This window comes from Bos indicus x Bos taurus, chromosome X (genome assembly GCF_003369695.1).
Source record: "Bos indicus x Bos taurus breed Angus x Brahman F1 hybrid chromosome X, Bos_hybrid_MaternalHap_v2.0, whole genome shotgun sequence".
In the NCBI taxonomy this organism is placed as follows: domain Eukaryota; kingdom Metazoa; phylum Chordata; class Mammalia; order Artiodactyla; family Bovidae; genus Bos; species Bos indicus x Bos taurus.
In genome coordinates this window covers 51,513,937-51,526,925 of record NC_040105.1, presented here as the reverse complement: position 1 = coordinate 51,526,925, position 12,989 = coordinate 51,513,937, and the positions used below count along the sequence as shown (strand labels likewise).

Below are 12,989 nucleotides of genomic sequence, written 5' to 3'. Positions count from 1 at the left end.
TACATAAAATCAGCAAAGACAGAGAATTTAGCAACAACATCAACCAACAGGGGTAAATCAACATTCACAGAAAACTCCTCCAAACATCAGCAGGATATACATTCTTCTCAAGTGACCATGGAAACATCTACCAAGACAGACCATATCCTGGGCCATAAAACAAAATCCAGTAAATTTAAAGGAACTGAAATTGTACAGAGTATATTCTGTGGAAACAAACCAGAAATCAGTAACAGAATAACAGGAAAATCTGCAAACACATGGAAAGTAAACAACATACTTCTATACAATTCACAGGTCAAACACGAAGTTCCTAAGCGAATTAAAAATTAGAGTGAACTACATGAAAAGGAAAACATTAAAAATTTGAGGGACATGGCTAAATCAGTACTAAGAGGAAAACTGATAGCACTAAATACTTATGTTAGAATACAGGAAAAGTCTCAAATCAATAACCTAAGCTCCCACCTCAAGACATTAAGAGGAGCAAAATGAACCCAAAGCAAGCAGAAGGAAGGAAATAATAAAGTGTAGAAATCAGCAAAGCTGAAAACAGAAAGATAATAGGGAAATTCAATGAAATAAAAAGCTTGCTCTCTGAAAAGATCAATAAAATTGACAAAACTATAGCAAGTCTGAAAAGAAAAAAAGAAGATAAAAATTTTCAATATCAGAAATGAAATGAGATGTCACCACAGAGCCAGCCTGCAGACATCAAAAGGATAATAAGGGAATATTATGAACCATGGTACACACTAAATTTGACAACTTAGAAGAAATGAATCAATTCCTTGGAAAGCACAAACTACCACAACATATCCTATATAAAATAGATAATTTAAATAGTCCTTTAACTGTTAAAAGAGATACCAAAGGAACATCCCCATGGAAAAGAAATGCAAAAGAGCAAAATGGCTGTCTGGGGAGGCCTTACAAATAGCTGTGAAAAGAAGAGAAGTGAAAAGCAAAGGAGAAAAGGAAAGATATAAACATCTGAATGCAGAGATCCAAAGAATAGCAAGAAGATATAAGAAAGCCTTCTTCGGCGATCAATGCACAGAAATAAAGGAAAACAACAGAATGGGAAAGACTAGGGATCTCTTCAAGAAAATCAGAGATACCAAAGGAACATTTCATGCAAAGATGGGCTCGAGAAAGGACAGAAATGGTATGGACCTAACAGAAGCAGAAGATATTAAGAAGAGATGGGAAGAATACACAGAAGAACTGTACAAAAAAGATCTTCATGGCCCAGATAATCACAATGGTGTGATCACTCACCTAGAGCCAGACATCCTGGAATGTGAAGTCAAGTGGGCCTTAGAAAGCATCACTACGAACAAAGCTAGTGGAGGTGATGGAATTCCAGTTGAGCTATTCCAAATCCTGAAACATGATGCTGTGAAAGTGCTGCACTCAATATGCCAGCAAATTTGGAAAACTCAGCAGTGGCCACAGGACTGGAAAAGGTCAGTTTTCATTGCAATCCCAAAGAAAGGCAATGCCAAAGAATGCTAAAACTAACGCACAATTGCACTCATCTCACACGCTAGTAAAGTAATGCTCAAAATTCTGCAAGCCAGGCTTCAGCAATATGTGAACCCTGAACTTCCTTATGTTCAAGCTGGTTTTAGAAAAGGCAGAGGAACCAGAGATCAACTTGCCAACATCCGCTGGATCATGGAAAAAGCAAGAGAGTTCCAGAAAAACATCTATTTCTGCTTTATGGACTATGCCAAAGCCTTTGACTGTGTGGATCACAATAAACTGTGGAAAATTCTCAAAGAGATGGGAATACCAGACCACCTGATCTGCCTCTTGAGAAATCTGTATGCAGGTCAGGAAGCAACAGTTAGAACTGGACATGGAACAACAGACTGGTTCCAAATAGGAAAAGGAGTTCATCAAGGCTGTATATTGTCACCCTGTTTATTTAATTTATATGCAGAGTACATCATGAGAAATGCTGGACTGGAAGAAACACAAGCTGGAATCAAGACTGCCGGGAGAAATATCAATAACCTCAGATATGCAGATAACATCACCCTTATGGCAGAAAGTGAAGAGGAACTGAAAAGCCTCTTGATGAAAGTGAAAGTGGAGAGTGAAAAAGTTGGCTTAAAGCTCAACATTCAGAAAACGAAGATCATGGCATCTGGTCCCATCACTTCATGGGAAATAGATGGGGAAACAGTGGAAACAGTGTCAGACTTTATTTTTGGGGCTCCAAAATCACTGCAGATCGTGACTGCAGCCATGAAATTAAAAGACGCTTACTCCTTGGAAGCAAAGTTATGACCAACCTAGATAGCATATTCAAAAGCAGAGACATTACTTTGCCAACAAAGGTCCGTCTAGTCAAGGCTATGGTGTTTCCAGTGGTCATGTATGGATGTGAGAGTTGGACTGTGAAGAAAGGTGAGCGCTGAAGAATTGATGCTTTTGAACTGTGGAGTTGGAGAAGACTCTTGAGAGTCCCTTGGACTGCAAGGAGATCCAACCAGTCCATTCTGAAGGAGATCAGCCCTGGGATTTCTTTGGAAGGAATGATGCTAAAGCTGAAACTCCAGTACTTTGGCCACCACATGCGAAGAGTTGACTCACTGGAAAAGACTCTGATGCTGGGAGGGATTGGGGGAAGAAGGAGAAGGGGACAACAGAGGATGAGATGGCTGGATGGCATCAGTGACTCGATGGACGTGAGTCTCAGTGAACTCTGGGAGTTGGTGATGGACAGGGAGGCCTGGTGTGCTGCGATTCATGGGGTCGCAAAGTCGGACACGACTAAGCGACTGATCTGATCTGATCTGGTAACTATTGAATGAATTGAACTGATAATTTTAAAACTCAAAAAAAAGATTAAAGATAGTTCAGTTGCTCAGTCGTGTCCAACTCTTTGTGACCCCATGAACTGAAGCACGCCAGGCCTCCCTGTCCATCACCAACTCCCAGAGTCCACCCAAACCCATGTCCATTGAGTTGGTGATGCCTTCCTCCATCTCATCCTCTATCGTCCCCTTCTCCTCCTAACCTCAATCTTTCCCAGCATCAGGGTCTTGTTAAATGAGTCAGCTCTTCGCATCAGGTGGTCAAAGTATTGGAGTTTCATAAGTAAAGTATTTAGCATAATGACTGGCAGACTAGCTAGTACTCAATAAACAATAGTCATTACCATTTTATTTAAATCATCACAACTTCTCTTGGGGAAACTGAGGCTTTACAGAGATGAAATCCTTTGCTAAAAAGTAACACAGTCAGAATTTGAACCCAGATCTGAAGCCAGTGCCAATTTCCCTAGAGTTTAAGAGTCCACACCACAGCCACCATGTTGGGGATGTGCCAACCAATACTTCCTTTATAGACAGGAAAACTGTACAGGAGTGAGGTTTTGTCAAAGCCCAGATATATGCTTGCCAACCAACTTCCTCCACTAGTGTACAGCAAGGTTTCTCAAAGTTAGGATACATCAGAATCCACCTGTTTGTAAAAATAGACTGCTGGCTTCCAACCCAAGAATTTACATTTTTTACAAATTTCCAGTTAATGAACCACATTTTCAGAACAACAGTGTACAGTTATGATATGTTAGCCCACCCATCCCACAATATCAGAAGCTGTCACACTCCACAGAATGGGAAAGAATTGAGACAGAATAATGCTCTAAATCAGTGGTTCTGAGAGTAGCTCCCACTCACATACTGAATCAGAAATCCTGCGGGTGGGGCCTACCTATCTCATCTTTTTAGAGGTCTTCCAAGTGATTCTGATACACCCTAAAGTTTGAGAACCACTTCTCTACAAATCAAACTGCTCTTCAAAATCCAGCCCCTTACAATAGAGGAATGGAGCTATACCACTGTTTTTTCCACTTTTGAGAGCCTGGTCTCAAGCCAGATAATTCTAAGTTCAAATCCAGACTCAAAGAGTAACTTAACTTCCATGAGTTCCAGATTCTCACCACCAAAATGGAATAGTCATCTTCCTTGTTATAACCTTTCCAGGAAGTAACATGGCATTACTAATCCCTAACTAGACTTTAAGAAATCTGGCCTTTGTAAGTCATCAGAGATATGAACAGATTTATATCATCTACAGGCATCTGTGGGCTTAACTATTGTGGGCAACCATGAAAAATGCAAAATATTTAGTAATTTTCAATTATGCTAAAGTATTACGAGCCTAGGATGTGTGTATATGTATGTGTTTGTGTGTGCATGTGTGTGCATGTGTGCAATGCACTTAGTAACCAAGAACAGCCACCCACCAAGGACCTGATTCTCAGCTGGCTTCCTTATTCTCTGGCAGTCCATAGAAAAGCATGATAAGAGATAAAATTTTGGTCTCTTTCATGGGAAAAAAAAATTAAGGCAGTTAACTTATGTCAGGGTGTGCACAGAAACACAGGACTCACCACAGAAATGTGATTAAGAAGGGGCCTGGCCCATAAACACATTTTCATATTGTAAATTTGGAATTCTTAAAGGTCTCAGTGGTATTCCTTATAAATTTCAGGTCTCTACCATGCAAAGATGCTTTCCACAATGTTTTCCCTTTTGTTTCAACGAGCACCCAAATAAAAATGCCAAACATTTCCAGAAACCCTAAAGTTTCCCTCACATCATAGTATTATTTATAATATAAAAAAGTAGAAACAACCTAAGTATCCAACCTCAAAGGAAATGACTGAGTAACTGATGACAAAGATATATAATGGGATATCAGAAATCATCTTTAGATCAATATTTAATGACCGTAACTTTATAATGTTAAGTAGGAATAAAAATCATGTTACAAAATGGTGTTTATAATACAATCCCACATTGTATTGGGTTGGCCAAAAAAATTGGTTCAGGTTTTTCTGTAAGATGTTATGGAAAAACCCAAATGAATCTTTTGGCCAACCCAATAAAATATACATTTATATTCTAAGTCAAACAATGGGAGTTAATGCAACAAAAAATTAAACAGTAGACTGTGCTGGATAAAAGGCCCATGGATGATTTTTATTTCCTTTTTTATTCTTTTTCTGCATTTTCTACAAAAAGCATGTCTCACTTATATAGTCAGGGAAAAATTTTTAATATTATTTGAAAACGAAATATCTAACTTTCAGGCTTGGATTTGCATTAGATGAGATAAATGTATGCCAAGTCTCTGTCATGGGGCCTGGCACACAATAAGCACTCAGGAAGCATTCATTCCCATTTCCTGTTCCCACACTGCAGAGTTAGGGTCTCTGTACTGCATGCAGAAGTTCACTTTTCAGGTTTAAACCTACACAATCCAAAGCAAGGCCCACAGGCAATGAATCAAGAAGATTCATTCGTTCATTGAAAAATGTACTCAGCATCTATTACAAGTTTAGCATTGAACTAGGTTCTGAGGATACCAAATATGAAAAGATTGCATCTCTGCCCTCAGGTAGCTCTTGCTAGTGAGTGACAAAAATACATTTATAACTATGATATGATGAAATAATTACTTTCAATAAGAATATACATAAAGTGCCATGGGAACCCAAAAGGAGGCCTTCTACAAAAGAGGTATGCTATGAGTTGTAAATGGAAGGACATTAGTGGGAATAGCATGTGCAAAGACAAAGAGGCATAAGGAAGTATAAAATTTCCCCAGAACTATAAGTAGTTCAGTCTTTCTGGGATATAAAGAACAAGGGAGGAGGAGTGGTGGTAAATGAGACTGAACAAGTATATCACAAAAGGTTTTGTCTGTCACACAAAAGAGACTGATTTTTATTATGTAGGAGGATCACTGAAAGAATTTTAAGCAGAGGAGTGACTTGATTAGCACTAGCAAAGATACCAGGAATCCTGAAAGACATCTTTTTTTTTTTTCTGAAAGACATCTTAATCCCCATTTATTTCCAGGGGAAAGAAAAATGCCCCATCATCTAGGTCTGTCCCCTCTTAAATGAAATAATATGAGGCAGTAAATAGAACTCTGCACCTGGCACACAGTAAATACTCAACAAAGATCAGCTGAATATGAATTTAGATGTGCTGCATGGGACAGTCCTTGCTAAGAGTAGAATTTTACCAGTACCAAAACCTTCAGTTTGGTCTTGGGTGTGGTAACAGAAACACCTCCTTCGGAAAGTGCACATGTGGTCAGTCACTAAGTCATGTCCGACTCTTTTTGACCCCATGGACTGTACCCTGCCAGGCTCCTCTGTCCATAGGATTTTCCAGGCAAGAATACTGGAGTGGGTTACCATTTCCTCCTCCAGGGTATCTTCCTGACCCAGGGATTGAACCCACGTCTCCTCTGTCTCCTGCATTGGCAGGTCACTAGAGCCTCTGTGAAGCTTCCCTTTGAAAAAGACTGATAACTGAAAATTCTAGAACCTAACAACATGCAACAGCAGGAGGGCGCCATACACTGTTTTGTTGTACTCCAATGTACAAATCCTTGCATGGTTTTCTTTCCAGAGCTGACATAAGTCCCAATAATGGGATAATAGTACAGGTTTATTCCAGACACTAACCTTTCTGGAATCCTGGGTGACAGGTGCTTATGTGCACACATGGTTACCTGGAGGGATTTCATTAGTGGTTTTACTCCTACTGTTTTACCCAATATCTCCTCTGCTTAATTCAATTTACCTGGATGGTTCTGCAGGTAAAACTGTAGAAATAAAATGCTATTGTATTTCTGCCTCCATTTACTAGGTGCGTGCAAAAATGCTTTAAATAAAGAGGAAGGCTGTATTAGATATATTTTATCTAATAGATAAAGAAAACACTCTGTCTGCCTGAAGACAAAGAGACTCAGAGAAGCAAAGCAACTTGTCCAAGGTCACTCTGATAGTAAGCTGCAAAACCACAACTCAAATCCATGTTTGTTGGACTCAAATATCTCAAAAATGCAGTACAGTCTCTCCCAAAGCCAGCCTCTGAGGAAAAACAAAATTACCAGAATACAAAGATGATACATTCTTTGTAACTGAAAAGAAAGTATTTTTCTAAGAAAAAAAATACAAAATAGAAGAAGGGTTCAAAATAGAAATATATATAGGAAAAGAAAAAAGAGGAGAAACCAAATGTCAATGTTAAGCTAGGCCATAATCTACAAGGAGGGATGTAAGAACCTGTGTCTTGGGGTGGGTTGGACCTAACTGTAGTGGAGAGAGGGGAAATTAAGTTTCTGAGGAGGAACCTGAACCAGAGTTGAGAAAGGAGCAAGCCAGTGAGCACCTGGCCACTGCACCCTGTCCAGGATGCCCTGCCCTCCTTACCTGCCATGAAACCAGTCCTGGCACATGTCACACTCGATCATGAAGCGGGTCACATCATAAGGCAGCCGACAGAGGCAATACACTGGTACTGAAGCCATCTTCACCAGGCCTTGGAGTGTTCTGCAGTGGGCCAGGATCTTAGCTTCAAAAGGAGCAGGAGGCGGCAGCACGCGTCCCCTCTGGACCAAAGCTGGGCACAAACGACACTTTTACAGAGTGAATCAGGTCCCCCAGGGTACCAACCCTCAGCTCTCAAATGGACAGTTACCGCTGCCGCCGGGATGCAACACAGCTGGTTGGGGCTGTAGGGGGCAACTGGAGAAAGTCCATGGGCCGCTTTAACAAATAAAGAACAGCGCTCTGCTCTCGTAGCTTTATTTCCCCTCCTTACCTCCTTCAGCCCCCTGCGTCAGTGATAACTTCTTTCCGGATTTCAGGGAAAGATCTGACGCCTTTTCAGGAAGCTCCTTTAATCTCTCACTGCAACCTCTCCTTGTTAGCAACGCTGCTTCCCAGGGCTCTCTTTATTATGACGCAAACGACAGCCTAGAGGATGAGGCTGGGGGTATAGAAAAAGCCCCTTCTCTCACTCCAAAAATAAAGGCAACAAGACAGAGAGAATAGGGATCCCTGGAAGTCCTCAGATTACTCGAAAATTACCTCCATGCCTTCAAGAACGAGGGAGACAAGACTAGGCGCCCAACTAAAATCACAGTTCTGGGGTCGTGTTCTGAGAGTTTAAATTATCTGCTCCTTCACTTTCAAAATTATTCCATCCACGACCAGACGGGAGTCTCATCACCCCAACAACTGAAATAAATCTCAACCCCAAAACTGATCAGCTCACCCACTACTTCAAAGCTGACAGGCTTCTGTTGCACCCCAGAAACTCAAATAGTTCACTTCAAAACCCCTGAAACTGACTAGAATTTCCTCACACTCCGCAACCAAGTGAGGATTTTCCTCCCACAGCTCTGAAATTGGCAGACATATCCTCACAGCCTCCTCAAACTGACCAAGACTCCTCTGCCCCCTTAAAACTGACAGGTATCTATCTCATCACAGATCCCAAAGTGACAGGAATATCCTTCCAGCCCCAGAAACTTAGGAGAATCTCCTCACGCCTCCCAAACTGACAGGAACCTCCTCATGCCCCAAACCTGACAAGAGCGTCTTCGGTCCCGAACCCTAAAGGGACCTCCTCATCCGTAAAGCTGCAGAGAGTCTTCAAGCCCGCGCAGCTCAGTCCTACCGAACTGCCAGCGGCCAGGCTCGCTCTGGAGCGGCTCAGCGCCTCTCTCAGCGGGAGGCTCGGCCGGCAGTTCCGGCCCCACAGGCTGCGCGCGCCGAATTGTGGGATCGTCACGGCAACGCGGCGAACCTCGCTCGCCTTACCCTCGAACCACCCGCTGGGTCTCGCTGGCCGCCCGGCGGTGCTTCAGGGCAGCTTTCTCCACAGCTCTGCCTCGGGCCCGGCCGTTAGGGCCTACTGGAGCCCTCGGCTCGGGCCTAGTCCGGCGGCCGCCCAATGAACGGGCTAGCGGCGGCGTCGCTGGGCTGGAAGGAGATTGCCGTGAGCAAACCAACGAAGAAAGAGACGAACCGGCGGCCGGGTTGGAGAAAAGCAGTCCGGAAAGTCGCTGGGAGATGCTCAGCGGCGGGTGGTAGGTAATTCGGAGTAGTCAATAAAGTTTATTCAAAACAACGAGGAAGTTGGGGCGGAGAGGGCAGGAGAAACACGGGGTAAACAGCTACCATGTTGAGAGTGGCGGCACCGCCGTGGGGAGGCGACCCAACCGCCATCTTATGAGGTCCAGACTCGCGAGGTAACCGCGGCAGAGGCGGGCCCCGGCTCCCGCGTGACGCCACGAGGGGCGGAGCATCACCTTGAGAAGCAGGGCGGGGCTCAGCCACCTTTGGACCCGCTGGACTCCCCAGGTACCCAGTGGACGCCGAGGACCCGGAACCAAGAGGCGGAGAGGCCGCCATCTTAGGCGAGGCGGGCACTTGGCTCCATTTTGAGTGGGGCCAGAGCCTTCCCTGCTTCCCCCCTCCTCCGGGCAAGCAGGGAGTTAAGCACCCACCACCAACAGACTCTGACACACACACATACTATCTCTTCCTACTCCTCGCCAGCTTTTTCTTATGAGAGGAGGTGAACTCTGCGACTGTGCGCCGCAAACTTAATAGGTGGCGGCGTGGGGGAGGTGGGGGAGGGCGAGTGCTCACAGAGGCTCCTGTTCACTGAGCACCTTCAGCAGGTCGGCCTGTTTCACAGAGTCTCCAGGTCTTTAATCTACACAATGCAGGAGAATCTATCATCACCGAGTGAGGACACGGGCTTAGGGAAGCCAAGTTGCTTGAGTTTCAGAGCAAGAAAGTTGAACCTTGCACCCTCTACTACCCCTGGGGTCCTGCCCTCAGTCCCTCCATAAAACCTCTGTCAACTCCCCAGCTCCCTCTGAAATCTCTCTTCTTTGGTACTTCCCAACCCCGTGTGGGCTTCCCTGGTGGCTCAGCTGGTAAAGAATCCGCCTGCAGTTTGGGAGACTTGGGTTCAAACTCTGGGTTGGGAAGATCCCCTGGAGAAGGGAAACACTATGAACTCCAGTCTAATGGCCTGGAGAATTCCATGAACTGGTCGCAAAGAGTCAGACCCAAAGGAGTAACTTTCACTTTCACACCCACACCGCCCCCCCCCCCCCCCCAGTTCAGTTCAGATACAACTGAAGGGTTTCCATGCACCTGTCCCATGATTTTCTTACTACAGCCTGAGGATGGAGTAGAAGAGGTTGAAGGGACGGAACTCCACACGCATGCTTCAGGGTGGCGCTGGTTTTCTCAGACAGTCTAGAAAATTCTCTAGGAATCCGCTTAATATTTCATTTTCTTAACCGGTCCCACTGCTTTAGAAAAGAAAACGCGTGTGTGCGCTCCGATTTCCTAAGTGATGAGGGGGTTAGGCCCTGGGGATAGAATAATGAAAAAGAGGGACACTGCAGTGGGAAATTGCCAGCCAGTGCAGGAGACAAGGCTGCAAGTAAACGATTGGAATACAGCATCCAATAAGTACACAGATACCTCTCGCAAAATGTACAATAAGGCTAAGAAAGTGCCTCAGAAGCTGCTTGATGATGTCAAGGAAGATTTCAGAGAGACTTGGAGAGTATATAAAAGTTCACTAAATTAACAAGAACATTGTATGTAAAAGGATTATGATGTACAAACGGGATTCCCAGGTAGCTCAGTGATAAAGAATCTGCCTGCTAATGCAGGAGATATAGGAGATGTAGGTTGGATCCCTGGGTGGGAAAGATCCCCTGGAGAAAGGAATGGCAACCCACTCCAGTATTCTTGCTTGGAAAATCCCATGGACAGAGCCTGGTGGGCTACAGTCCATGGGGGTTGCAAAGAGTCAAACACCACTGAGTGCGTGCACATGCACAGACACACACACACACAAGCAAACATTGTGTACAAATGCATGGATGCACATGGGAAAACATTTACAAAAAAGTTGACTATTAGATTTTATCCTGGAAGCAATAAGAAATCACTATAGTTTTTGAGCAGAAGCAACAGCGTCACATTTGTGGCTTAGGCAGATGACAGTCCAGGTTTAGTGGGACCTGAAGCTTATACAGTTTGTGAGGTTCATTTCATTAGGAAAAAAAATATAGACTTGTAAATTCAAAATTACATTAAAAGGTAAAGTTTTTTCTAGAAATCATTCTTATACCTGGGTAATAACATATAAATGGAAATGGCACAAACATACAGATGTCCCCACTAAACCCAAACTAAATTTATCCTGCAAATCAACTTCTACTTAGCTGAATCTCAAAAATGTCTGAGGCGCTCCTACATCACCTACAAGGAAAATGTGACCAGGAAAACTCTCAGTAGAAAGGGACAGCAATTTTAACCAATTGTGGTTTAATTACACTTTGTAAACTTTATAAAACATATAACCACATAACCAAATGGCAGGTGACAAACCCTGCAGCTAAGCTTTCTTAACTTCACACAAAGGCAGAAGGATGTTTGCTTAAGCAGCACATATATTAAGATTGAAAAGACACTAAGAAGATTAAGCATGGTCCCTGTATGAGTATGACATACAAATTTATGAAGGATTCCATAATAAATGGCAGAAAAGGGGGAAGGCAGAGAGGAGGCAGTTGCAATAGTCATGAAAAAAAGATGAGGCCTGAATCAGAATAGTTGCAGCAGGGGGTAGAACATGATCAGATAAGTGGGGTATTTTGGAGGTTGAATAGGCAGGGCTAGGAGACTAACTGAAAATAGTAGATGAATGAGTGAAAGGAGTATGAGTTCATTTATGGATTGGGTGTCATTTCTGGATGATGATGCCATTGACTGAGCCAGGGTACATAGAAGGAAAAGCAGGTTTCGTGCAGAAGAGACTAAGTTCAGTTCTGAATATGCTGGGTTAAAGAGTGTGTGGAACATTAATTCACTCACTCAATAATTCTTGAGCATCTACTATTCACTAGGTACTGTACTAGGTGTGAAGATGTAGTAGTAACCCAGACAAGGTCCTGGCCCTTGTGATATTAACATTCTTCATGGAGATCAGTCAATAATCATGTACAATTCATTAATATATTTACTGAACACCTACTGTAAATGATCAAGCCAGTCAATCCTAAAGGAAATTAATCCTGAATATTCATTGGCAGGCAGGACTGATGCTGAAGCTGAAACTTCAGTACTTTGGCCACCTGATGTGAAGAGCTGACTCATTAGAAACAACCCTGATGCTGGGAAAGATTGAAGGCAAGAGGAGAAGGGAACAACAGAGGATGAGACGGTTGGATGGCATCACCAACCCAATGGACATGAATTTGAGCAAGCCCTGGGAGATGGCGAAGGAGAGGGAAGACTGGCATGCTGCAGTCCATGGGGTTGCAAAGAATCAGACATGACTGAACAACTGAACAACAACTATATACAAGGTACTGTTCTAGACACCGAGGATTCAGACAAGGTCCCTGCCCTCCTGTGGTTCACATTCCAGAGAGCGAGACAATTGAGTTAAGTAAGAGAATTTTAAACTGCAGTGAGTGCAATGAGGACAATAAAACAAGTTATGAGACAAAGATTTAAATAGACACTAGTCTATTTTAAATAGTCAAGGAAGGCCTCTTAGAGAAGCTGACATGTGAGCAGAAGACCTGAATAACAGGAAGAGCTGGCCAGGGACAGGATAAAAGGAATAAAAAGTGTAAAGTCCCTAATTTGGTTGTGGGGGCCATTTCAGGGCTCTCTCTCAGTAACATCTCCTGAACATTTATGATGGACTGGTGGGTTTTGGGGGTGGGGTCTCCAGACATGAATTAGAGACCCTGTACAATCTAATTAGGAAGGCAAGATTCAATGAACAATAACAAGGCTTAAAAGGTTAAACCCTCTCAAGTGCTAACTAGAGGTATGAATGACATGTATAAACAGAAAGGGAACCACAATTAATTCACATGTATTCAGTGGATGTGTCAAGAAAGGCTTCACAGGAGGTGGTGTTTGACCTAGGTACAGTGGTACCCATCCCTAAAATTATCCCCAGTGATCTTGAGTGGTGAGGTTGGTGGGATAAAAGATAATGGGGAAAGCAAAGCTGTAAGGGGGCTAAATCGAGCCAGTTAGATTTGCTGACAAAGTAACTCACACTGCCCTGGTTGGGAGGCAGCCCGCTGATGCCCTGAAAATGTGTGCT

The 12,989-nt window shown here is 43.4% G+C and overlaps 2 protein-coding genes and 1 non-coding gene across 9 annotated transcripts in view; 2 read left to right on the top strand and 1 right to left on the bottom strand.

Annotated features, from left to right (window-relative positions):
• Positions 1-8,736, bottom strand: part of PHF8 (PHD finger protein 8) — a 97,594-nt gene extending 88,858 nt beyond the window's left edge. The window contains exons 1-2 of one of the 7 annotated variants that reach the window (XM_027535105.1): positions 8,648-8,736; positions 7,253-7,442 (exon numbers count right to left, since the gene is read on the bottom strand). In XM_027535105.1, coding sequence (XP_027390906.1) covers positions 7,253-7,350 — 98 coding nt within the window. In that variant the 5' untranslated portion in view covers positions 7,351-7,442; positions 8,648-8,736. Of the gene's footprint in view, positions 1-7,252; positions 8,531-8,647 lie in introns of those variants that run through there. The other 6 variants (XM_027535102.1, XM_027535103.1, XM_027535109.1 and 3 more) reach the window with 6 other exon arrangements.
• Positions 7,509-11,998, top strand: LOC113888042. The gene is made up of 4 exons (XM_027535389.1): positions 7,509-7,556; positions 7,653-7,747; positions 8,467-8,916; positions 11,956-11,998. The coding sequence occupies exons 1-4, from the start codon at positions 7,509-7,511 to the stop codon at positions 11,963-11,965; spliced, it is 603 nt and encodes a 200-aa protein (XP_027391190.1). The 3' UTR covers positions 11,966-11,998.
• Positions 11,297-11,400, top strand: LOC113888265. Its single transcript, XR_003509903.1, has one exon. It is a non-coding gene; the product is annotated as a U6 spliceosomal RNA (small nuclear RNA).
• Positions 11,999-12,989: the final 991 nt, after the last annotated feature.